The sequence below is a fragment of the Urocitellus parryii genome, chromosome 1, assembly GCF_045843805.1.
Source record: "Urocitellus parryii isolate mUroPar1 chromosome 1, mUroPar1.hap1, whole genome shotgun sequence".
Taxonomy (NCBI): domain Eukaryota; kingdom Metazoa; phylum Chordata; class Mammalia; order Rodentia; family Sciuridae; genus Urocitellus; species Urocitellus parryii.
This window is the reverse complement of record NC_135531.1, coordinates 127,070,077-127,097,789: the sequence shown is the minus strand read 5'-3', so window position 1 is coordinate 127,097,789 and position 27,713 is coordinate 127,070,077. Positions and strand designations below refer to the sequence as shown.

The 27,713-nt window shown below is 37.0% G+C and overlaps 1 protein-coding gene across 2 annotated transcripts in view; it reads left to right on the top strand.

The window, feature by feature from the left end:
- Positions 1 to 16,335, top strand: part of Ddx46 (DEAD-box helicase 46) — a 61,947-nt gene extending 45,612 nt beyond the window's left edge. For both annotated transcript variants that reach the window (XM_077801337.1, XM_077801332.1), the window contains 5 exons: positions 775 to 948; positions 2,418 to 2,636; positions 3,279 to 3,423; positions 13,917 to 13,990; positions 15,800 to 16,335. In XM_077801337.1, coding sequence (XP_077657463.1) covers positions 775 to 948; positions 2,418 to 2,636; positions 3,279 to 3,423; positions 13,917 to 13,990; positions 15,800 to 15,847 — 660 coding nt within the window. In that variant the 3' untranslated portion in view covers positions 15,848 to 16,335. The remainder of the gene's footprint in view (positions 1 to 774; positions 949 to 2,417; positions 2,637 to 3,278; positions 3,424 to 13,916; positions 13,991 to 15,799) is intronic.
- The last annotated feature ends 11,378 nt before the right edge of the window (positions 16,336 to 27,713 follow it).

Here is a 27,713-nt window from a genome sequence, read left to right as displayed (position 1 = left end):
ATGGGGAAAACAGTCTTTATTTCTTTTCTTCATTGATTCGGAAGAATAAAGCCCTTTTTTCTGATTGTGTTATCCAGTTTTTAAAGCAAATCCAATTGCATTTTAGGTGTTAGGACTGGACACCTTGCCTGCAGAGCAAGTCATGACATACTCTGAGAATTATTGACTATATTTTTACTTGTCTTCTGGATATGAGTTATAGCACTTCTTCTAGCCTCTTTGCATTATAATTTGTCCTTAAGGTCTAAACCCTGGAATAACTCAGCTGCATCATAAGGACTATTTTGTATTGGCAGCACGTTTCCTCATTTACTAGACTAAATGTTTTCTGGACTGCTTAGAAGTCTAATTAAATGGTTCATGCAGCATTGTATCTCTCTCTCTCTCTCTCTCTCTCTCTCTCTCTTTTTGGGGGTGGGGGAGAGGGTGGTGCTAGGGATTGAACCCTGGACCTTATGCATGCGAGGCAAGCACTTTACCAACTGAGCTATATCCCCAGCCCTTGTATCTCTTCTTGCTTGCTTGCTTACTTACTGTATGTCTGTCTTTCATGATAGACAACAGATTATTTAAATGAAATGTATCCCTTTAATAAATAGCTGCACAAGGCCATGGGTTCAATCCCCCAGCAACACCCTCACCCCCCACATATATATATATATAAATGTCTGATTTTATCTTTTTGGTGGAACAGTTTCTCACTCATTTTGTAGAAATTAAATTGGCATTTCTAATCTAGTTTTTACTAATCCTTCCTGTATTTCTTTGGTCTAGATTGATGAACAAATTGAAAGCATGTTTAATTCAAAGAAGAGAGTAAAGGATATGGCTGCTCCTGGAACATCTAGTGTTCCTGCTCCGACTGCAGGAAATGCTGAGAAATTAGAAATTGCTAAGAGATTGGCTCTTAGAATCAATGCTCAGAAGAATTTGGGCATCGAGTCTCAGGTATTAAGTAATTTGTTCCAAGTCTCAGTACTTTTGATTTAGATGCTTTTCAGGAATTATGCTGAGCATAAATGAACAAGTTTTCCTAGAAATTGAGTTTGTGAGAATACAGGGTTCTTTGATAATTGCATTTGGATGATGTTGCTAGTCTGATTAACTGAGCGACTTCATGCCTCTTCTGGAGTACCTGTTAGCCATAGATCATTTTTGTAGAGCAGATGAGCATGTTCTAAAAAATCCAAAATTCACGGTTGAGAATGTTCAATGGTAAAGCACTTACTTAGCATTGCTCAAAGCCCTGAGTTAAATCACTAGCACTTTAAGAACAAAATGCTCTAAGATCTGAAACTTTTTGATCACCAACCTAATGTCCAAAAAGGTTTGGATTTTGTAGTATTTGGGATATCAAATTTTCCTATTAGCTATGTCTACCTTAAAGTCTGTGGATATTCTGAAATCCAGATAAAACTCTGAAATCTGAAATACTTCTTGTCCCAAGCATTTCATATAAGGGATATTCAGCCTGTACTAGATTTTGATTGGTCTTCCCCAAATCCAAGGCAGTTCTTTCTTTCTTTTTTTAAGAGAGAGAGAATTTTTAATATTTATTTTTTAGTTTTCGGCGGACACAACATCTTTGTTTTTTATGTGGTGCTGAGGATCGAACCCGGGCTGCACGCATGCCAGGCAAGTGCGCTACCACTTGAGCCACATCCCCAGCCCAGTTTGTCTTTCTTAATCTGTTATTGACTGAGTCTTTTTTGGGCTGACAAATATTCCCTGAATAAGTAAGCATTGGGTTATGACTCAAACTAACATGTATTTAAATTGTGGAGAAATATGTTCTTAAAAAATTTAATGTGGCATCTTTTTCTTGGAAGCATTTAAGTTTTAATTAAGAGTAATTTTTCATAGCATTCCCAAAGAATGGCTTATTAATTTCAACAGTATTTTGAAGATATTGTGTAAGTCATTTACTGTAATTTATTGAATGTTTTTTGGGTCAGTGGGAAAGGAGAAACTTAGTGATGTTAGTGGTACACAGATTCTAATTCAAAGGAAATGTTTTTAGAAATACTGCATTGTATCTGCTCTCAAGAGTTAATGATCCACAGAATGTCTGAGATGTAATAGAAAATTGACTGTTTCTTTGTTTTCTCATCAATGATAAGGGAAATACATTAAACTATTAGTTATATATAGTGCTAAATTAAGCATATGAATGGGACAGTAATTAGAAAGTGTTTTTTTTTTTTTTTTTGGTTGGGGGGATAGTGCTGGGATCAAACCCAGGGCCTTTCACATGGTAGGCAAGCATTCGACCACTTAGCTATAATCCCAGCCCTCAAAAGATGATATTTTTCTTTATTTAAACAGATTAATGACTTTTCGGAGAATAATTTGTGGTGAGTTCTCTGGTTTTGTCTGTCCTCATTTGAGATTTGACTGTAGATCTTCTTTAACTACAGGATGTGATGCAACAAGCCACCAATGCAATCCTCAGAGGTGGCACCATTCTGGCTCCCACTGTGTCTGCAAAAACCATTGCAGAGCAACTTGCTGAAAAGATCAATGCCAAGCTCAATTATGTGCCTTTAGAAAAACAAGAAGAGGAGAGACAGGATGGTGGACAAAATGAGTCTTTTAAGAGATATGAGGAAGAATTGGAGATCAATGACTTCCCACAGGCAAGTCATAGGTCTAAATATTTTTTTAAATTTTCTTTTAAGTTATTGATGGGCCTTTTATTTATTTATATGCAGTGTTCAGAATCAAACTCAGTGCCTCAGCATGCTAGGTTCCACCACTGAACCACAACCCCAGCCCTAAACATTTTTTTATATTGTGAAGTAGAAACTCTTTGCTTCTTTAAGAACAGAAATCCTTCCTTAAAATGCATGAACAACTGGGCCTGGTAACTCACAGCTATAACCCCAGTGGTTTGGGAGGCTGAGTGAGGAGGACAGTTATTCAAAGTCAGCCTTAGCAATTCAGTCTTAAAGTTAAGAAAATTAAATAAAAAGGGCTGGGAATGTAGTTCATTGTCAAGGGTCCCTGGGTTCAATCCTCAATATTGCAAAATAAATTAAACATGTGAACATCTTAATAGCTACTTTATTTTTTACCTAGAAGAGGAAGACAGCAATTGAAATTCATTTTTTTACAAATCTGTTCTAGATACGTTAGGATCCAAAGGAATTTATAATATGTACATGTATTATAATCCTAATATTGATGATAATGTATTAGCTAATGTAATATGTGTCAGCATCCTGATTTATAAAATCCTTGTTTTGAAGTGATTTTTTTTCCTTCCACCCTTCTTTTAGACGGCTAGGTGGAAAGTTACTTCAAAGGAAGCTCTACAGAGAATTAGTGAATATTCTGAAGCTGCAATTACAATAAGAGGAACATACTTCCCTCCTGGCAAAGAACCCAAGGAAGGAGAGCGGAAAATTTACTTGGCCATCGAAAGTATGTACTATTGGTTCTTTTTCAGGCTTGAGTTGGATCAAGGTAGATGTAATACACACAGAGAATGTGAGATCAGTTCTAGGAAGGACTGAAAAGAAGGAATACCTGAAAGAAAAAAATAGTTTCATATATTATTTGAGGGTTTTTTTTTTACAAGTTTATAAATATACAAAGAATGATCTGTGTATGGCTCACATTTGAAAATCATGCAAAAAAGAAATATGTATTTTAAGGACTGACCCATTTATTCTTCATAGAGGTATAATATTCCAGCCAAAGTTTAGGTTAGAAAATAAATCAACTCTGTTAGTCCACTTAATGTTTAAGCCAGTATTGCCTCTGAAGTTATACACAATTGAGTTCATTCATACCTTTAATAAAATGACAAATAGACAATTAATACCATACCCTAAAGGATATAAATAATACTTTAGCTAAGAGCAATTAATAGCATTCCTGAATTAATTCATTCCATTGGCAGTTTCCATCTTGACACCACCCCCCCCCCTCCGTGGCGGGGGGGGGCTATTCAATTGCAACCTGATCTATTTTATTTAATCTGAACATCTTTGTAACAGACTTTAAAAATTTTTTGTGGGGGATTTTTTTTTTTTTTTTTTTTCATGTGCAAGAGAAGCAGAAAGAACTGGATTGTTAGATAAGTGGACCATTTGTGCTGGCTTCATGTTCATTGCATCACAACATTGTTTTCAGTACAGAGCCCAGATTGCCAATTTGTTCTAAATGTCCCCCATTTAGAACTGGTTTTAAAATTTATCAACAGCCTTATGCTATTTAAGGCTTAAAGCTGAAATAATGTCTACTTAAGGTTTTAATCACTATTGCAACTTTTAAAATTAAGGTAAAATTCAAATTACATAGAACTTATCATTTTTACTGTTTTAAAATGTGCAATCTAGCCAGATATGGTGGCACATGGGTACAATCCCAGCTACTCTGTAGACTAAGGCAGAAGATCACAAGTTCAAGGACAGTCTGGGCAACTTAGCTAGATCTTGTATCAAAATAAAAAGAGCTAGGGATATATCTCTGGTGGAGCACTTGCCTAGCATGTGTGAGCCCCTTGGTACAGTCCCTGAGTCACAATGAATGAATTAATTAATTAATTAAATGAAAGAAACAATTCATTGGTTATTTAGTGCATTCATAAAACTTAGCAAGATGCAATGAAAGCAATACTCAGAAATTTATTGCTGTAAGTGCCTAAATTACAAAAGATCTTAGTTACTACCTTCTTTTGTGCTAGATAACCATTTTCTTGTGTGCTTTGTATGATGCTATGGCTCAAACCCAGGGCTTATGCATTAGGTGTCTACCGCTGAAGTACATCCTCAGGCTGGCCTCAAACTCCTGGGCTCAAGCAATTTTTCTTCCATAGCATTCTGAATATTTGTATCCCATGTTGTTTCTCTCTCTCTCTCAATATACATGAATATTTGTTGTTATTTGGTTATTTTTGTAGTGATAACCCTGGTTTACAGTTAACATCTTAATATATATCACAGTGTAATTGGATTAATACCAATTTAGTTTTTGTTGCTTTTTGTTTTGGATGCTGGGAATTGAACTTGGCCTTGTGTATGATAAGCACACCCAGTATCTCTGATTTTAGTTTTCATAGCAACAAAAACTTTGCTCCTATGTAGTTCTGTCCCATTGCTTTTTTGTTGCTATTGTCACAAAGTACATCTTTATATATCCATTATAGTCCCTTCAAAATAAGATTTATAAGATTTATAATTATTATTTTATATAGTTGTCTTTTAAATCATACAGAAAATTATGAGAAGCTACAAACTAAAAAGAATACTAACTTATATTTACCTGTGTAGAAATTACCTTTACCAGTATTCTTTATTTCTTCATGTAGATTCAAATTACTGTCTAATGTCTTTTCACTTCAGTCTAGAGGTTTCTTCTAGGACAGGTCTACCAGTAATGAACTCTCCTGTTTAGTTTAACTGAGAATGTCTCAATTTCACCTGTAAAAATAGTTTTTCTGCTTTCAGTTTTGATAATTGGTTGGTTTGTTTTTGAGAGGGGGTATGCTCTATTGCCCAGGCTGGCCTTGAACTCCCCAGTCCTCTTGCTTTATTCTCCTGGATAGCTGGGAATGCAGGTTTGTAACATTATGTTTAGCTACACCTTCATTTTGGAAGTATAGTATTCTGGATATAGAGTTTTTTCTTTTAGCACTTTGTACATCATTCTCAGTCATCTGACTTTCGTGATTTTTGACAGTTGTCTATCTTATTGAGGATCCCTTGTAGTGATGAGTTGCTTTTCCAGGATTCTTTCTTGTGTGTGTGTGTGTGTTTTTTTTTTTTTTTTTTTTTCAATTTTTTAATATTTATTTATTTATTTTTAGTTTTTGGCGGACACAACATCTTTGTATGTGGTGCTGAGGATCAAACCCAGGCTGCATGCATGCCAGGCGAGCGCGCTACCGCTTGAGCCACATCCCCAGCCCCTCTTGTGTGTGTTTTGTTTTGATTTATTTTTGTGGTACTGGAGATTGAACCCAGAGGTTCTCTATCACTGAGCTACCTTCCCAGTCCTTTTATTTTGTGACAGGATCTTGCTAAATTGCCCAGGCTGGTCTTGAATTTCCCATTCTCCTGCCTTAGCTTCCCAAGTAGCTGGGTTCACAGGCATGTGCTGCTGTTCTGGGCTTCTCATTATGTTTTGACACTTTGATTTTTTGGGGCATGTTCTACTTGGATTTGGGGTGGGGAATGAAGTATTGAACTCAGGGTAACTTAACCCCTAGTTTCTTCCCCAGCCTTTTTAAATTTTAAATTTTGAGGCAGGATCCCACTAAGTTGCCCAAGCTGGCGTGGAACTTGCAGTCCAGCTTTAGTCTCCTGAGTAGCTGGGATCAAAGCCATGTACCACCACACCTGGCTCTATGTTTTTTGTTTGTTTGTTTTAAAGATTTTTGAGAGGGCTGGGGAAGTAGCTCAGTGGTAGAAAACTTACCTAGCATGTATGAGGCCCTGGATTTAATCCTCAGTATTGAGAGTGGGGGGATAAAAGCTGGTTATGATGGCTCATACCTGTAATCCCGTTGATTCGGGAGGCTGAGGCAGAGGATTGCAAGTTCAAGGCCAGTCAATTTAAGGAAACTCTGTCTCAAAATACAGAGTTGGCAATGTAGCAGAGTGGTGAAGCACTTCTAGGTTTAAAAAAAAAAATGTTTAGATGTATAGATTTCATCAAAATTTTGTCGTCATTTCTTTATATGTTCTTTCTGCTTCTTTTCCACTTCTCTGAAACTAGTTATGCCTGTGTTGGTACATTTGGTGGTGTCCCATGGTCTCTTAGATTCTAGTCATTTTTCTTCATTCCTTTTAATTCTGTCTTCTAGACTCAATCTTGATTGACCTATCCTCAAATTTTGTGATTCTTCTATTGGCTTAAATCTGCTGATGAGCAGTTTTTAGTCCATTTGTTGTACTTTTCAACCCCAGGATTTTTTGTGTGTGGGGGGGTTCCATTTCTTCTCTCTTTCTCTCTCTTGGGTGCTGGGAATTGAACCCAGAGCCTTGTGCATGTTAAGTGTACATTATTATCACTGAGCTATACTCCCAACCCTATTCTTTCTTTCTTTTAAAATTAGCCTGATATTCTTCAGTTCTATCTATTTGCCGGCAAATGCCATAATTTCATTCTTTATGGCTAAGTAATATTCCATTGTGTATATATACCATACCACATTTTCTTTATCCATTCATCTGTTGTAGGGTACCTAGGACTATTGTGAATTGAGTGGCTGTAAACATTGAAGTGGCTGTGTCACTATAGTACGCTGATTTTAAGTCCTTTGGGTGTATACTGAGGAGTGGGTAACTATTCGTGTGGTGGTTCCATTCCAGGTTTTCTGAGGAGTTTCCATACTGCTTTCCAGAGTAGTTGCACCAATTTGCAGTCCCACCAGCAATGTATGAGTGAACGTTTTTCCCCACATCCTCACCAACATTTATTGTTACTTGTTACAGTTTTAATTTGCATTTCTCTAATTGCTAGAAAAGTTGAACATTTTTTTCATATATTTGTATTTCTTCTTCTTCTGTGAAGTGCCTGTTCAGCTCCTTTGCCCACTTGTTGGGTTACTTTTTTTTTTTTTTTTTGAGTTCTTTGCATATCCTGGAGATTAATGCTCTATCTGAGTTACAGATGGCAAGTTTTTTTCCTATTCTAAAGTTCTCTCTTTGTGTTCTTTATTGTTTCCTTTGCTGTGAAGAAGCTTTGTAAATTTGATACCATCCCATATATTGACTCTTGATTTTACTTCTTGTGCTTTAGGAGTCAGTCTTGTTGAGGAAATTGATTCCTAAGCCAACAATTTCTTCTGCTGGGCACAGGGTCTCTAGTCTAATGCCTAGGTCCTTGATCTACTCTGAGTTGAGTTTTGTGCAGGGTGAGAGATAGGGGTTAACTTTCATTCTACAACATATAGATTTCCATTTTTCCCAGAACCATTTGTTAAAGAGGCTATCTTTTTTCCAATGTATGTTTGTAGTGCCTTTGTCTGTTGTGAGATACTATGGGTTTGTCTCTGTGTCTTCTGTTCTGTTCCATTGGTCTTCATATCTGTTTTGGTGCCAATACCATGCTGTGTTTTTTTTTTTTTTTTTTTTTTTTAAAGAGAGAGTGAGAGAGGAGAGAGAGAGAGAATTTTTAATATTTATTTCTTAGTTCTCGGCGGACACAACATCTTTGTTGGTATGTGGTGCTGAGGATCGAACCCGGGCCGCACGCATGCCAGGCGAGCACGCTACCGCTGAGCCACATCTCCAGCCCAACCATGCTGTTTTTGTTACTGTAGCTCTGTAGTATAATTTAAGGTTTGGTATTGTGATGCCTCCTGCTTCACTTTTCTCACTAAGGAGTGCTTTTGCTATTCTGGGCCTCTTATTTTTCCAAATGAATTTCATGACTGCCTTTTCTATTTCTGTGAAGAACATCACTGGAATTTTAATAGGAATTCTTTTATATTTTTACATGGCCATTTTGACAATCTTAATTCTGCCTTTCCAAGAACATGGGATATCTTCTAAGGTCTTCAGTAGTTCTCATTGTAGAAGGCTTTTACAAACTCTTTTGTTAGATTGATTCCCAAGTATTTTCTTTTTTTCTAGGCAATTTTGAATGGGATAGTTTTCCTGGTTTTTCTTTCAGCTGATTTAACATTTTTATGAAGGAGTACAGTAGAGTTATGGGTGTTAATTTTATAACCTGCTACTTTGCTGAATTCGTTTATGAGTTCTAATAGCTTGCTGGTGGAGTTTTGGGGGGCTTATATAGAATTGTGTTGTTGGCAAATAGGGATAGTTTGAGCTCTTTTCCTATTTGTATCCCTTGAATTTCTTTCTTTTGTCTAATTGCCGGGCCAGCCCTATGATTTTCTAGCTCTTCATTATGATATTTGCTGTTTTGATAGATAGTATTTTCCTAGTTTTCTTTATTTTTTAATGGTGTTTTATTTTTGTTCTTTAGTTGTCGATGGACCTTTATTTTTATTTATTTTTTTGTGGTGCTAAGAATCGAACCTAGTGCCTCACACATGCTAGGCAAGCACTCTACCGATGAGCCCCAGCCCCAGCTGTGTTCTTTGTCGAAGGTTTCTTTTAGCTCTTTGAGCTGATAAAAGTTTAAAGTTTTTATTATTAATTTCTTTTTCTTTTTTCCCTCCTGTGAATGGATCATACTTTTTTGTTTGTTTGTTTGCATGCTGAGCTACAACTCCAGTCCTCCCAGCCCTTTTTTAAGGTTTCATTTTAAGTCAGGGTCTCACTAAATTGCCTAGGCTGGCCTCAATTCTGAGATCCTCATGCCTCAGCCTCTGAAGTAGCTGGTATTACAGTTGTGCTCCACCGTGAAGTCAGATTTTTTTTTTAATATTTATTTTTTAGTTGTAGTTGGACACAACACCTTTATTTCACTTATTTATTTTTATGTGGTGCTGAGGATCTAACCCAGGGTCTCGCACATGCGAGGCGAGCACTCTACCACTGAGCCACAACCCCAGCCCAAGTCAGATTTTAAAATGGCATCATTTCATGTATTCTTAAAGAATTTCTGTCTGCCAGTGGCTCATTATTTTCCAAATCATGTGACATTCTTTCTCAATGAGTGGTAAAATGGGGATTACTGGCATCTAGATGTTCAAGCAGAGAAAATAAAACTTACATCTCTCTGTGCTTGGAACTGGACAGGTTTGGGCTACTGTGTTCATTAGGCCGTATAGGATGGAGAGACAATGATATGCAGAGGAATCTGATAGTGCAACATCTGGTACACATGGAACCAGACCTTTATTCTCTGCTTGAATATCATGGTAATCATTAAGCAAAACCCATATTTTTAAATGTCTGCTTTAATAAAGAGGTAAATCAGAAAAGTGATTATTTGCTTTGAAAAGGGATCTTTTTGTGTGTGTGATTTATTAAAAATAGTTATCCCTGTGTAATATAGTTTTATTTATATTATCATAATTCAACTTACATATAACTTTATGAAAACACATCTCCTGTGCTATTAGTGGCCATAAAGTTAAATACCTACTACTGTATTCAGCCCACAGCTTCTGCTTGCTTTTCTTTCCACCTAGTTTGATCCTGGTCACTTCTCTCCACTGTCAGCCACACTCAGTAAATAACATCTAATTTTTATGATTATCTAGGCAATTTTTTTTCCCAGTAAAAAAGTAACCTCATCGAAAACAAATCTTAAAGAGTATTCTAGAAACGTAATGATGCTGAATAAAAGCTGGGGATCGGTAATTAAATTGATCTAAAGCTTTTAGAATTTTTAGAGATAATTAGATTTTTTAAAGGATCATGTAGTTTTTGAAACTCCAGGCAAACTCAGCTAACAGGATGAAAGCAGGTGTTGCTAGTATGGAAGGAGCCTAGTGTCATCTGTTTTTAGTTCTGTAATTGGAGGGACCCCACTGCCTGACTCCTTGAAGGCTCTGTGTGGCTCAACAGCTCCAGGCCTCCCACCAGGCAGAAGGAAAGAGAACAGGAAGGACTTACATGCCTAAGTCAGCCTGTATAATTTATATAGCCTGTTGTATGACCCTCTCTTTTTACTAGTGGAGAATCCCTTAAAAGCAACCAGAGTTGTTTTAGGACCAATGAAAGGAAATGCCTCTTTCTCGTTGCTGCCTATAAACATGTGCAACCTATTACCGAGAGAAGTTACATAAGTCAAAAATTTAAATGTCCTCATTGTCAAGCTCTAGCTAAAGTAGGAAAGTTATGCTTCCAGTTGGATCTAGGTGAGCATGTGATTTCCTTCCTTCCTTCTTCTCTTTTTCCTTCTCTCTCTCTCTCTCTCTCTCTCTCTCTCTCTCTCTCTCTCTTTCTTCTTAAAATATTTTTAGTTGTAGATGGACACAATATTTTTATTTATTTATTTTTATGTGGTGCTGAAGATCGAACCCAGTACCCACACATACTAGGCAAGCGCTCTACCACTGAGCCACACCCCAATCCCTGATTTTTTTCTTGTTAAAATAACACAAGAATACCAACAATGAGCTTCCCAGCAACTCATGCCAAGCAACTTATTTTTCTTCCAAATTTTGTTTGGGGTGTAATTTTTTTTTTTTAAGATGTTGAGGGACCTTTATTTCGTTCAGTTATTTATATGTAGTGCTGAGAATTGAACACAGTACCTCACACATGTTAGGCAAGCGCTCTACCACTGAGCCACAACTCTAGCCCCTTGGTTGTAATTTTCGGTCTGACTTAGCTCTTGCTTTTACCCTGCTCTCACCTTTATCCACTTTTCCTTTCTAACACTCTACCTTTCTTATATCTTTAAAAATGTGTGTAGGGGCTAGGGTTGTGGCTCAGTTGTAGAGCACGTGTGAGTCACTGGGTTCTATCCTCAGCACCATATAAAACTAAAGAAAAATAAAGGTATTGTGTCCATGTAAAACTAAAAAAAAAAAAAAAAAAATTTAATTTAACAAAATGTTGTGCTTAGTGGTGGTAGAAGGACTTAAATATATTGCTATAACTTTACAGCCATCCCCTTTGCCCTTTGCTCTTTGTTAAACTGTTGCCACATCTTTCTCAGAAATGAAAGCAAATACAAAAAGAAAAAATGGAGGGAGACCTCATGGACCAGCAATGAATGCTTTTTTCAGCACCAGAGGGACACACGAGGGACACATCTTCAGGGGGAAAATGGCAGTGGGTTTTATAGGTCCTTAGCAGAGCCAGGTCATGGGAGGAATTAGTTACTTTTGGTGAGCAGGACCAGGCCATGGGAGGAGGTTTGTTGGTAGGGTTAATTTAGGGCCAGGCAGGAAGGCAGGTAGGGAAATACTAAGGGAAGTTCTCTTCCTGGGGCCCATTGTTCATATCCTTCAAGAAAGTTAGTCCCTTCTAGTAAGGGGGAGGGGGGGATTTATCTCATGTCTTATGAACTCTTTCCTTCAGAAAGAAAGAAGTAGCTCTCTGCAACTTGTCTGTTTATTCTTTGACATTTCAGACTCTCTTCTATTTTGGTCCAGCTCTTTTCCTGTTGTGAATGTTCACTGTGCCTTGTACCTATACTTAGCTACTCTCTGAGTATGGTTCCCTGGCTTGAGATCCTACCCCGCTTACCTTTGATGGCTTTCTAGACCTCATTTATATTTCCAGCCGTGTGTCCCATAACTTCAACTACAGCAGTTTCAAAATTAAATTTCATCCACTCGCTTTACTAAAAACACCTTCTCTTCCTCCTGGATTCAGTATCTTCCTTACTGCTTCTAACTTCCTTACTTGCTAGTCAATTTCTAGTATCTAAACTTGTTCACTATTCACATCCACTCAGAAAAAACATCTTGTCCATTCTCCCTCAGAAATGTACTTTCATGGTGGTGTGAATATAGTATTGTGAGAACACTGAGAGAAAGCACTGTACTTGGAGAAGTCTGGGAAAACTTCTTAGAAGTGAAATTTAAAGTTTTTCCAGGAGCCAAGAGCAGTGGCACACACCTGTAATCCCAGCTACTTAGGAGGCTGAGGCAGGAGGATCACAAGTTTAAGGCCAGCCTGGGCAACTTAGTGAAACCCTATCTCAAAATATAATTTAAAAAGGGCTGGTTGGGGCTGGGGTTGTGGCTCAGCAGTAGAGCACTCACCTAGCACTGGGTTTGATCCTCAGCACCACATAAAAACAAACAAAATAAAGGTGGGCTGGGGATGTGGCTCAAGTGGTAGCGCACTTGCCTGGCATGTGCGGGGTGCTCAGCACCACATAAAAATAAAATAAAAATGTTGTGTCCACCAAAAACTAAAAAATAAATATTAAAAAAATCCCCCCCTCTCAAATTTCACTCAAAAATAAATAAATAAATAAAGGTTTGTGTCCAACTACAACTTTATTAAAAGTGGGGAGTGGGGGAGCTGGTGATGTAGCTCAGTGGCGGAATACCACTTGGTTCCAACCCCAGCACCACAAAAAATGAGTGGGGGGGGTTGTTCTGATAAATTGCTTCCTAATCATTCTGTTGTAATGGCTTTACAAGTTTGTTTTTCTAGTAGTCTGCAAGATTGTAAAGGGCATGAATGGGTTCTTTGTATAATGAATCTCTTATAATATATCATACATGGTGGGTGCTAAACATTTCTGGAATTAGTAACTGGATGAGTGTCTCCAGCCCCCTCATGCTTACAGTACCTTACAGTATTCTCTAATGCTCTTTTTTCTGACGATTCTACAATTCTCTTACTCTTCAATAATGAAGCCTGCTTTTCTTAATTCTGTACCATAACACATGTGGTTCCTTTTGTAAAATACTTTTATCATTCCCACAACCTGGATAGTCCTCTTTTATTCTTTGAGACTTTGTTCATCTGGGCATACCTGTAATCCCAGCGGTTGAAGAGGTTGAGGCCAGAGGATAACAAGTTCAAAGTCAGTCTCAGCAACTTAGTGAGTCATTATCAACTCTGCAAGACCCTATCTCTAAATAAAATCTAAAAAAGGGCTGGGGATATGGCTTAGTGATTAAACGCCCCTGGGGTTAATCCTTGGTACCAAAAAATAATATACAGATGAATATTTTCCTCACACATTTGCAGACTCACAGGACACAAAAAAGGTCCTGTAAATATTTATTAAATGAATGAACCAAGGGAGTTGTATTTCCTCTTAGCTGTATTCTTTTCTGGATATATTCCTAATCAGCTTTTCTTTGCTGTTTTTAATCAGTATACCAGAACTATTAATACTGCATGTATTGAGAACTCCCTTGGTCACATCTGAGAGTCTAAAAGTAATCAGAATAATAAGCAGTCATTATGTAACATGGGTGATCTTCTACCAGCATTGAACAGTTACCTTGGCAGGCAGTACAGTGTTCCTAAAAGTCACCTACTATATTTCCCTCTGAACCTCCATGACTTGCATAAATATCCAATGTAGTTCTAGTAATATGAATGATATATTTTCTATTCAATCATTAGGTGCTAATGAACTGGCTGTGCAGAAAGCAAAGGCAGAAATCACCAGGCTCATAAAGGAAGAACTAATCCGACTGGTGAGTAAAAACTCTTCTCAGGGACTTGTTTTATTTTAATAAATTTTTTATAATAAATTCTTGAGGCCCTGTGCTCAGTACCCAGTACCAAAAGTGTAAATATGTTATTAAACTATAATACAAATACAATCAAGTACATAAATCATAATAGTTCAATGAATTTTTACAAAGTAGGCACTTTTATGTAATTACCAAATCAAGAAATAAAGAACATTATCAGCATCTAGAAGCCTTGCCCATGACCCTTCTATTATTCATCCCCCTCAAATGTTATATTATAACTTTTAAATTAAATTGTAGATTTATTTAGTATGTGTTTGAATTTAAGATTAAGTGGATTCATATGCTAAGTACTCCTTTTGTATTATTATTATAATACAAAATACATTATTTTGAGGATATCAATTCATGTTATTATAGTAGTAGACTTTGGGATTATTTCAGTTTGGGCCTTTTATGAATAACACTTCTATAAATACTCCTACTTCCATGTCTCTTTGGTATACATTAATATGCTTTTTTCTTGCATATATACTGTGGGGCAGAATTGCTGTTTATAAGATAGGCAGATTTTAGCTTTTTAGTAGTATAACTCTACAGGAGTTAATCCAGTTTACTTTTCTTCCTGCAATGTATGAAAATTCCAGTTATTCTACATCTTTGCCAACATGTGGTTTTATCAGTGTTTTTCAACTTGGGCAACAATTTGATTTTGGAAGACAGCCCTTTACTAATTAGCTTTCCAAAAGAGACAGATACATCCTTGTATCTTCAGTGCCAGTTAAAGCTTTTAAATTTTTTCTACAACATATATTTTGGAATAAGTTTTTTTTGTGTGTGTGTGTACCAAGGATTGAACCCAGGGGTGCTCAACCACTAAGCCACATTTCCAACCCTTTTTATTTAGGGATAAGAGACTTGCTAAGTTGCTGGAGTTGATTTTGAACTTGGATCCTCCTACTCTCAGCTGCTGAGAGTACAGACATGGGCCACTTCACTCAGCAGATAAGGGAACTTTTAAAGGAAATCTTAGCCTTTCTCTTGAGGAGCCTGGTGTGGTAGTGCACAGCTATAATCCCAGCAGTTCAGGAGGCCAATGCAGTGAATTCCAAGCAAGCCTCAGCAATTTAGTGACCTAGTGAGACCCTGTCTCAAAATAAAAAAAAAATAAATAAAAAGGGCTAGGGATGTATCTTAAGAGCCCTATGGTACCCAAAAAAACAAAAAAACAACAACAACAAAAAAAAAACAGTGATTTGAGAGCTTTTCTGAAATTCTACTTACAGAATGTTCTTTTAGGGGATCGAGGGCGTTCGACTATTTTCACCAACAACTGATAAAAACAGAACCATATATTTGCAGGTGCCATCACCATAAGTTGATTTAAAACATACTTGTCAGCCAGACACAGTATTATACATGTACCCCTGTAATCCCAGCTACTGGGGAGACTGAGGCAGGAAGATTGCAAGTTTGATTTCAGCCTGAAAAACATAGTGAGACCCTTCCTTAAAGTAAAATTTTAAAATGCAGGGAGAGGGATATATCTTGGTGGTGAAGTGCTTGCCTAGCATGTTTAGGCCTTCAGTTCAATTCCCAGTACTGCAAATAATAATCATATATATATATATAAATAGTTGTCATGGAGTACTTGGATGAATAAAGAAAAATGATCAGTTTATTGAACAGTTTCTTCTACCTCAGTGCAATAATATTTTTTATTTTAAATATCTAATAGAGTTTTATGAGTTGATAAAGGAAATGATCTTTTTCTTTTTCTGACTATATATCTTTTATTTTCTATTGCAGCAAAATTCATACCAACCAACAAATAAAGGAAGATACAAAGTCTTATAAACATTTAGAAAACGCTTTTTACCTGTGCTGGTCTGTGATATATGTGGCAATTGTCTGAAGTTTACAATGTATTGTAAATTAAGATTTTTAAAATTCTGTCTTGCTGATTTTTTAAATATAAGAAACCAGTATTTGCTAAAGAAATCTTCTGTCAGTAAGTACCCCACAATTATTCAAACTACATTTAAGCAGGTCTGTTTTCAGAGTATGGTGTCTTTAATGTAAAACTTAGATGTCAATATTTTAAATATCTGGATAATATTCCAGAGGTTTGAAAAAATGGAAATATTGGGACTTTTTGTTGAAAGTATTAAAGCATACAAGTCACTAAGGGGCCACTCACCCTCTTTCAATGAAATTGTGATTATCTCCTGAGAAAAGGTAAAATCCTTTGTCAGCCCCTGCCCCCTTGAGTTTAAATCTTACTTGACTCACTGGAACAAATGAACTGGATTTAAAAATGTTAAAATAGAGATTTTACACAATTGGTTCAGAGTTTTTGTTTTAATTTTTATCATTATAAATTGGCAACAGTTGGACTACTTGTAATTTTTGTAAATTAAAGATTTGTAGTACAAGAATTTTTTGCATTTCTTTTCAGTGCAAAGAGTTTTAGTATTTACTCCTTTTAGGTTTAGTATTTACTCCTTTTAGGAAACCTCTGGCTCTATGCCTAGGTACTAAATCTTTTTCATCTTCAAAAGAAAGTGATTGTAGTCTATAAATATTCAATATGATTCATTTACCCCCTGAAATTGTTTGTTTAGACATCCGTACATATGATATGTACAAATGCCCTACTATTTTTAATCTGATTTTCCTTCAGGATAATTGAGTAGGTGTTGAACTTTTTTTTTTTTTTTCCTTTAGGAATGTTAAAATATACCAGTACCAACTTTTAGATAGAATTTTGCATTTCTTGGTGAAATTTAGTGCATAAGGAATCAAAAATTATATTTTTGAGCCCTTAAGATTGAATTCCTAAATATTTTAATTTAAATGACTATAATTGGGTCATCTACTATTGTTTTCAAGATTCCTGGTATATTAGAATTTCATATTGTAGCTTCTTGAAAACAATTTTTTTCAGGAAGTAAATAGGTACATTTCTTAAATTAAGAGACAGAAAAGTTCTTTATTCTTGATTTACAGTTTAGAAAAAAAATCAAAGCCTACTATAGTTAAAACATTTTAATATTACCTTCAGTGGCTTAAATGACAGGGAGTTGTAATCATTACTCCTTCAGTATAAAATTATCTGTACTAACAAGTAAGATATAATTGGGAAATATTCTGGGGACCCTCACACATCTTCTTATTCTATTGAAGAAGAAAACAGACAAAACCCATGTAACAACAGAACCAAATAAACCATTTACTCTAAAATTCCAGGCATCATGGGCTCCTTTTTTCCCCCCCTTGATAGTTTATTTATTTACTTATCTTCATCACCAGTGGTAGTTTATTTTGTCTGATAAAATGTGTCACAGTCCCACATTGGTGACAATTGGTGCTCCCTCCAACCTACTGGATCACTTTGAGATTCAGAGATTTACATTATTTTAGCATTTCCTTTATGTTTGTATGTCTAGTTGTAATGTGCCACTGATAGTATCTTGCTCTAAAATGAAACACTTCTGTTAGTACATTTTTTTAGTGTCAAGCTGACTGATTTTTAAAATTTGAATGATGTACAGACTTTAATTTGTTTTTTAATGTGACATCAATATTTGCTCATGTTTTCTTAAATCCTTATAAAAATAAAGTCAATTCAATCTACATTTTTCCAATATTATCTTTTCTTCCAGTGCTTTCTCTTCTACTGTTTCTCTAACTTTATTTATATTTGTAGACAATCAAGAGAACTATTATACTCAGTGTATCTTTATAAAAAATTTCTAACAGTTTACTATTCAAAATACTTAACAGTTCTAATTCTAAAAATTTCTTCCTGGGCTGGAGTTGTGGCTAAGTGGTAGAGCGCTTGCCTAGCATGTGTGAGGCACTGGGTTCATTTCTCAGTACCATATGTAAACAAATAAATGGAATAAAGTTCCATCAACAACTAGATAAAAAAGAAGCTCTTGTTAAAAATTCTTCCTGAAGAAACCTATTAATCTTTGATATTCTTAGTATTTAGCATAAGACAAATATAGTTGAATTCATAGTTTCATTTGCTAGTCAGAGTTTTACCACAGTGGGATCCCACAAATTGGAGGTTGGGCTGGGGGTGTAGTTCAGTGGTAGAGTGCTTGCTTAGTATGCACAAGGCCCTGGGTTTGATCCTCAGCACTGTAAAACAACAAATAAAAATGGAGGTATAGAATGAAAATGAAAGGACACTGGCAAAGCTCCCTCCAACTCCTTTTTTTTTTTTTTGTTCTGGGGCTTGAATCCAGGGGTGCTTAACTACCCTGCCTTATCCCCAGCCCTTTTTTATACTTTATTTACAGACAAAGTTTCATTAAATTGCTTAGGACTTCCCTAAGTTTGGCTTTGAACTTACAATCCTCCTATGATCCTCCTGCCTCATCCTCCTGAGCTGCTGGGATTACAGGTCTGTGATACGACACCCAGCTTTTTTCACACATTATTATTTTTTTAATATTTATCTTTTAGTCATAGGTGAACAAAGTATCTTTATTTTATTTTTATATGGTGCTAAGGATTGAACCCAGTGCCTCACGCATGCTAGGTGAGCACTCTACCTCTGGCCATGACCCCAGCCCCTTTTCACACATTATTATTTGACATATGTCCTTTTTTCATTGGCTTTGTTGGTGTATGCATGATGTTCATCTAATAGTCACATGCTTCTTTGAGTTTTGATCTTTTGAGGCAGCAATCCCTATGTATAAAGAGTTGATTGTATTTTTTTTTTTTAAGGAGACCCAACTCTTTAATTTTAGAATTTATAAATCCCAGTAAGCTAGCTGAAGTGTACTTGTAATCCATCTGCATTTGCGATTGCAAAGCTTCAGAACTGTAATTCATCCGTGTCTGAACTCTTTTCTCTATGGTGCCTAGCTTTGCTTTTATAGTTATCAGTGAAGTTCCTTTAGTGACAGATTTAATGTTCCCTAAAAGCTCATGTGTTAAAGTCATTGCAGCTTACATAAGATAGGAGCCAGGGGTAGAGGGAGGTTAAAATGGTAATGGAAGTGAAGCATAGGGTAAATAGCAACATTTTGTTTAATAAAATAGTATTGATTTATTGATTGATTGATTGTGGTACTGGGGATTAACTCAGGGGTGCTCTACCACTGAGCTATGTGCCCAGCCCTTTTGATTTTTTTATTCTGAGACACAATCTCACAAAGTTCTTTAGGGCTTCACTATATTGCTGGGGCTGGCCACAATCTTCAGATCTTCCTGCCTCAGCTTCCCAAGTTGCTAGATTACAGGTGTGTGCCTTAACTTCTTGGCTTGTTTGCTTCTTTTTAGATCATGCTGAGTTCTTACAATTAGCAAGAGTTTTGAGTGACTTGCCCAATGTAGTCTATTAAAAATACTCTTGTATTCGAGTCTCAGGGTAGGTTTGATGATGCCTACCTGTAATGCCAGCTACTCAGGAAGCCGAGCGAGGATCATTTGAGTCCATGAGTTTGAAACCACCTGGGCAACATAGTGAGACCTCCCTCTCAATAAATAGTATAAAGATAGATACATTGATTGACTTTGGAGCCACCAGCCCTTTACATTTTGGTACACAGTTTTGTTTAAGAATGGTAATCTTCTGCCAGGTAGTGCTGTGGCACATGCCTGTAATCCCAGCAGCTCAGTAGACTGAGACAGGAGGATCACGAGTTCAGCAGCTTCAGCAATTTAGCGAGGCATTATGCAACTTAGTGAGACCCTGTCTGTAAATAAAATACAAAATAGGGCTTGGGATGTGGCTGAGTGGTTGAGTGCCCCTGAGTTCAATATCCATTACTAAGATTAAAAAAAAAATGTGGAAATTTTCTGATGTGAAAAAGTAACATTTATTTTTGAAAAGAGGGTGTATAGCAGGGTGGTGTATGAATGCAATCCCAGCTGTTTGGGAGATTGAGGCAGGAGGATCACGTTGCAAGTTTAAGGCAATTTAGGGAGACAGTGTCACAAAATTAAAAGGGAGGTGGGGTGCACCTATGTTCAATCCCCAGCGGTACAAAAAAGTGGGGGGTAATGCTTGCGTGCATATAATAGAGAGAGGATGAATGAATGTGTGTTGAGGGTTAAGGGAGTGTTATCATTTGAATCTGGAATGTTCCCTATAAACTCGTGTTAGAAGCAATGCAGCAACCTCCAGAGGGAGGAGCTTTTTAGGAATTGATTGGATCATGGGGATTCTAACCTTATCAGAGAATTAACTCATTTGATGTGTTAATAATTCAAACAGACTACTGAGTGATTGCTGGTGTAGCTAGAGGAAGTAGGTCACTGGGGGCATGCCCTTGGCCATGAGCTGATGACTTCCACCACCACATTCTTAGGCTGCTGTCACTGTGATGTTCTTTCTCACCTCAGCCAATAGAGCCAGCAGCAAACTGAATCCTCTGTAACTGTGAGCCAAGATAAATCTTTTCCTCCTCTAAGTTGTTCTGTCAGGTATTTTGGTCTCAGCAACATAAAGTTGACTAACGTAGGTGAGTGTTTAACTTTTTATTTAGTATGATTATAACCATCAGAAACCTTGCCAGGCACAATGACCCATACCTATAATCCCAGCAACTCAGGATGCTGAGGGAAGAGGATCACAAGTTCAAGGCCGACCTCAGCATCTTAGCAAGACTCTGTTTCAAAAAATTAAAAAGGTTGGTAAAGCTCATTGGTATAGCACACTTAGTTTCAGTTCCCAGCACCAAAAACAAAAGATCTTACTGTGATGGGACATTTAATTTTAGTATAATATCGTATTCTTAAACACCTGCTTAATGAAATATCTGTTCAACTCCTAGGCAGCTCTGTGGAGCTGAAAGTGGCTAAATTTCCCTCACTAGGTAAAGAGTTCCTGATATGTTGGCATTTATGATACTTGAAAGTTTTTTTGTTGGGGCTGGGGATGTGGCTCAAGCGGTAGTACGCTCGCCTGGCATGCGTGCGGCCCAGGTTCCGTCTATTTATAATTTGCCTCAGGCAGGAGTTCCAGTAGGATTGTGAAGAAAAAATTTTAACAGACATTCTTTATAAAATCCCCACAGTATCAGTGACTAAATACTGTCAAATCACATGCCTAGAGAAGAATTTACTTTTGATTATTTTTCTTGTTTCTGGCATCAGTTTATAGGAGTTCATGATTTTGAAACTCAAACCTTCGAGAAGAAATTCTAATTGCACTAACCCTGCCAAGTTGGGTAGGAGAAATAAGAATTTAGTAAAAAGAAGTTTAGCTGGGACAGGCATGGTGGTGCACACCTGTAATTGCAGTGGCTCGGGAGGCTGAGGCAGGAGGATCTTGAATTCAAACCAGCCTTAACAAAAGTGAGATGCTGTCTCTGAATAAAACACAAAATAGGGCTGGGGATATGGCTCAGTGGTTGAGTACTCCTGAGTTCAATTTCCAGTACCAAAAAATAAAAAAGAAGTTTAGCTGGATGTGGTAGTGCACACCCCTTTGGAGTATTGGAACTCAGAGTCACTCATATATTATTAGGATAGGAATCCTAATAATACTAATTTTAGAATTTAAAATGTTTTGAATAATGTATGTAAGGAAATACCTAGTAGCCTGTTTTGAAAATTATTCTTTTTATAATCTTGCATATAATAAAGGAAATGTGAGCGTTCAGTACAAAACATGCTTTTTCCACAGAAAACATTTTCTTTGAACTTGGTAACAGATTTTTAGCAACCTACCAACTCCAGGCACTAGAAAGTACAGCTTTAGCTATTAAACTGTCTTTGAAATTTATCCCTGAATTGCCAAGAAGTGCTCAGATACTCTTCAGCCAGCCTAAGGATCCCTGAAAGCAGCATCTTTTTTCTCTCCCTCTCTGTTTTTGTCTCAAATGTGTCTTTTGAGAGTGTAAGTGTGGACTTTTCATGAGTGAGTCTTCCCATCCCCCAGACTGACCCAGATCCCAAGTCTCTGTCATAGGTTTTGTTTTGGAAAACTTGGTTGCAGATGGATGGCCTAGGAGCTTCAAAGAGAGCAAACATGGTTCTATAACTTTTGCTAATATAATGACTGATATGACAGCTTTCCCTTTCTTTTGCTCTTGGATTTGATTTGGTTTGAGTTTGTGTGCATATGCTGAGGATTAAACCCAAAGGTTCTTTACCACTGAGCTACATCCCCATTGCTTTTTATTTTTTTATTTTTAGACAGGGGTTTGCTAAATATTGCTTAGAGCTCACTAAGTTGCTGAGGCTGGCCTCAAACACTGGGATTATAGACAAATGCCAGTGTGCCTGGCTGCTCTTGGATTCTGATGGCCTGTCATCTAAAGCAGTGATCTCCAGCATGGGGCATATACACAGTAACCCATTGAGAAACAGGAAGAAAATATGGAAGCTTCTGTTTTTAATTTTAGATCTCACCCTTTTTTTTGTAAGTTTTTAATAAGTTGTTGTATATACTGTTACACTTTGGATATAACATTTCATATCCAAAATTATGAATGTTCATATATTGGGGGGTACTTGGACACTCCAATCTTGCTCTTCCCAGCCTCCAGAACAGTGAGAAATAAAGTTCTTTTTTGTAAACCATCCAGTCTGTGTAATTTTTTTTACGGCAGCCTGACTAGACTAAAACACTTTTCCTTTATTGCTAATACAGCTCTCTACAGCCAGTTGCTATGTATAAAAATCTAGATAATGAGATTCTTTATTTCCTATGTTTATAAATCAGTTCAAGGAAGTATTTAAGAACACTTGACCTATATAATCCCAGCGGCTCAGAAGGCTGAGGCAGGAGGATCAGAAATTCAAAGCCAGCCTCAGCAAAATCAAGGTGCTAAGAACTCAGTGGGACCCTGTTTCTAAATACAAAATAGGGCTGGGATGTGGCTCAGTGGTTGAATGCCCTTGAGTTCAATCCTTAGTACCCACCCTTACCAAAATACTTTCAGTCTCAATTGAAAGGTGTTTAGAGGCAGGCAACTCCCAGATTTGGACAAATATTTCTTTTATGGTTTTGTTTTTGCATTAACACAATCACTATTTGTCATTCTAAGGTTTTATTAAAACCTGTTTTGGGGCTGTGGATATAGCTCAGTGGTAGAGACACCTTGCCTAACATGGGCAAATCCTTGAGTTTGATCCCTAGTACTGGAGACACATACACACACACACCCCGCAAAAAAAAAAAAAAAAAGAAAGACTGATTTGACTCTGTGATCTGGCCTATCTTGGGTCAGGCTAGTCACCTATTGGAGAAGCAATAAAAAATGTTGGATTGAATTCAAAGTGTGTAAGTTATGGGGAAAAAAATGTTGGGAGGTAAATGAAGAGTGCTACATTAAAAAGTATGCTTTTGTTGCAAATAAGCACTGATAAATGGCTATGGTCTTGAAAAATCCTCTACATTAGACACTAGTACATTATATCTGTTTTGTATGTACCTTGGCACTTCATTAGAACCATCCTGAGATAATTATCAAAAAACTGATCACGCCTGTAATCTGCCTGTAATCCTAGTGGCTTGGTAGGCTGAGGCAAGGGGAGCGTGAATTCAAAGCCAGCCCTGTCAGCAGAGGTGAGGCGCTAAGCAACTCAGTGAGACCCTGTTTCTAAATAAAATGCAAAATAGGGCTGCTGATGTGGTTGAGTGGTAGAGTGTCCCTGGGTTTAGTCCCTAGTACTGAACTCAGTACCCCCACCCAACTCCCGCAAAAAAAAAAAAAGTGGACCCAATGTTTTCATTATATTGAACACTGTATTCTGTTGTTGTTATTTTCCCCCTCAATAGAATAAACTTTAAAAGTTTAAAGATCTTGGGTGGGCTGGGGATGTGGCTCAAGCGGTAGCGGGCTCGCCTGGCATGCGTGCAGCCCGGGTTCGATCCTCAGCACCACATACAAACAAAGATGTTGTGTCCGCCGAGAACTAAAAAATAAATACTAAAAATTCTCTCTCTCTCTCTCTCTCTCTCTCTCTCTCTCTCTCTCTCTCTTTAAAAAAAAAAAAAAGATCTTGGGTGTCCTGCATCTTTCTGTATCTTGCATTTAATTAATAATTGTTGAATGGACTAAGTAACTTGCCTATAGTCACTCAACTAGTAAGTACCACATCTCAGTTTTAAATCTATATGTTCACTTAAAGCCTGCCTGTCCAATTCAGTGAATATTGTATAGGAAGTAAAATGCACTGCATGCATTTTGGCCTACTCATCAAGCAGAATTATCATTAAAATATGACAATACTGTTTTTATTACTTATATTCTGCTGCCTAAGGGACAGGAAAGCAGATGTTGTTAATGTTATTATATTGTTAATGATGTTAAGAAGATGTTGATATAAAGTAGTAAAGTTTAGTAAATTAACCTTAAGAATAGGTAAGTGTGTTATCTTAGCAACATTCTACTTAAATTTTACCTTTCCTTCCTTCTTCATACTCTGAAGGAACATTCAGTTGGCATTCCCTTACCAAGTCTTCCACCATGTCTTAACCAGGGAAGCTGGGTGTACTGGAGCCTGCCCATGGTCCCAGCTACTTGGAACAGCTGAAGTGAGAGGATTACTTAAGCCCCGGAATTCAAGGGCAGACTGGGTAATGTGGCAAGACCCATACATACATACATACATACATAAATTGGAAAGCATGGTATAGCTTGTCAATACGCTTGTACAGTTTTAACACATTAAGCTGTCCAAATCCTTGTATCGATGTTCCAGAATTTACCAGAGTCACAAGTCACTACTGATTTTTTTTTTTTTTTTTTTAGTAAGAGGCATAACCCTATAAAAACACTAAAGACATTTGCTCTGGCTAAGGGATCTAAGCTTTAGATCTATGTACCTTAGAGTGTTCTTTAGATGCTGCTCAGGGATCCTGAAAACTAGAATGTGAATTTTGAACAGTATCCTTACCAGTCACCTTTTGGGGGGTTTGAACAATATTAAATTATAGGTATAGAAAAGACTAGCTAACTACTTTTTCCACTTCCAAAATATCTATGTGGTCTTCCATTGTTCCTTTTTCCCGGTGAGATATAATAATAGCAAAGTGTTATTGAACTGTAGCGAACTTTTCTGAAACTAAAGAATCTCACAAAGGAAAAAAGTATGATAAGGAAAACCTAAAACTGGACATTTTAGACTGCCTCTTAAAATCCACTGCCAGTGCTACTTACAGGTTCTCGCACTTCCTTTGAAGTTACGGGGAGCACAGCAGCCTATTAAATCTCCTCTTCCTTCTGACACCAATCCCAATTCAGGACTCCCCGAGACATATCTTTTGGTTCAGTTTAGTAGAACAAAACTCACTGAAAGGTGTTCCACCATGGTTTTGTTACAGTGAAAGGATACAGATTAAAAGAAGCTAGAAGAAAGGCCCACAGGGCAGAGTCCAAAATTTCCCACTGCAGACCTTCTAGTTATACTCTCCCTTTCAAGTCCTGGTCAGTGTTAACTGTTTTTGGTAACTCTCTGTGCCAATATGCCAGCCTACCAGAAAATCCTACCTTCCCAACCAGGGAAGGTCATTTAAGCTTTGGTGTCTAGAGTTTTTATTGGAGCTCGTCAAATAGACATGCTCAGCTCCCCATGTAGCTTATCTCAGTCTCCAGGACCTCAGGATTTGGAACTGATACCCTGTGACTCAACACTGCCACAGTAAATCACATTGATAGATAAACATTCCTAAAAGCATCAGGCAAAAAATAAATAAATAAAAAGGAAAGAAAAGGAAAATATGCTCTTCTAATCCCAGCTACTCTGGAGACTGAAGTAGGAGGATTGCCAGCCTGGGTAACTTAGTAAGACCCTTTCTCTAAAAAGTAAAAATAACTGGTGCTTGATGGTAGAGATTCAATCTCCAGCACCACAAAAATAACAACAAAACAGAACAATTCTCCCCTAACTTTTCACCAAGGGTAGAAATAACAGCATTTGTATTTGCCACGATATGCCAGATTATGCTATAGTAACATCCCTAGTTCTCTGATGTTAAAAAACAAGTTATTATTTGTACTAAATTCTCTTTCTGTGTTAGAAGGAAAGCTTTACTGTGGGTTTTTTTTTTTTTTTTTTTTTTAATTCCGTGATCCAGGATGACAGCTGCTTTAACATCTGGAATATCACAGTCTTAATGGCCGAGAAGAGTCTTGGAGGGTCTCACACTTGTCATTTCTTTGACCAGTGCATGTCACATGGCCATATCTGATTTCGAGAGAAGAGTGGCTAACAAAGTACATGGAGCTAAACAGCAGAGATTAGTTGTATTATGGCATCCAATAAAAGTATTCCAGAGGTCTGTTCTCATTTGAGGGTCTTGGATGCCCTAAATGAGCACTTTATCACACAGGTAAGTAGCATCATTTGATTTTGGGCAACTCGGGTGAATAAAATTAGGACATGGTTAGACACTAATAGCTGACTGCTCTGATCTGAGTCAAACTTCTACAAATTAGAGTTGACTTGTGAGCAATTGCCTCAAAAGATGATAGATTCCTACATAAAAAGTTAAAGTTGTTGTGGGGCACAGTGGTTCACACCTGTAATCCTAGAGGCTTGGGAGGCTGAGGCAGGAGGATCTCTAATTCAAAGTCAGCCTCAGCAAAAGCAAGGTGCTAAACAACTCATTGAGACCCTGTTTTCTCTAAATAAAATACAAAATAGGGCTGGGGATGTGCCTCAGTGGTTGGGTGCTCCTGAGTTCAAACCCAAGTACCTCTCCAACCCCCCCAAAAAAAGTTGTCTATTATAATGACTATTGTGAAGATAGTTCATAGATTTTGCTGAAGTGCTATTTTGTGTAGTTTTAACACTCATCTGCTCCACTGAATCTGTAAAATAGATATATATAGCATATATATAGCATAAATGAGCAGGTATGTCAAAAGGTTTGGAATGAGTTTTTCCTTCCTTGATAAATTACCCACAGGTGAGATTTACCAAATGACTGGCAAACCTTGTTTTATGACTTTTCCTGGCTCAGCTACCCAGGAAGAAATGTCTGTTCAGTGTAAATGTACTTACTATTTCTCCTGTGAATGCCTCACTTTCTACTCTACCAACCCAGGTCAGGCACCTTGAAATCCCAACTCAAAACTCAAATCTGCAAGTCTTCCTCAGCTATTCCACTCAAGTCTGCAGATGAGAAATGTGATTGATGAGTACTTTATTTTTATTCAAGACTTTCTTGGACCATCAATATTTGATTATTTTTTTTTCTTTTTTTTTTCTTTTTTTTTGTATATATTTGATTATTTTTAAAAATATAACAAAAAATTGTATGAGCTTAAGATCTTTTATGGAAAAATTTAAATATTTGGAAATAGAATAGTATAATGGACCTCCAAATACTGATGGTTACTTTAAATAGAATTATTATTCAATTTTACAGCCCTACAATGAGGATATTGTCTTTATTTCACACATTATGTGGAAGAGCAGTGACTTGCCCCAGGTACCATAGGAAGCAAACGGCAGAAAGGAATTCAGGTCCAGGAATGTTTGGCTTCCTGTTATTCTGGCTACCCCGACATTTGGTATGCAAATCACCTGACATCATTAGTATGAAAGTTTCTGTTTCTTAAGTGTTTTTGCGCACAAATGCCATTTTATTTATTTATTTATTTAATATTTATTTTTTAGAAGCAGTTGAACACAATATCTTATTTTATTTATTTATATGTGGTGCTGAGGATCAAACCTAGGTCCTTGAACATGCTAGAGTGCTAGCCAAGCACTATACCGCTGTTTACTGGTGAGGAGTCCT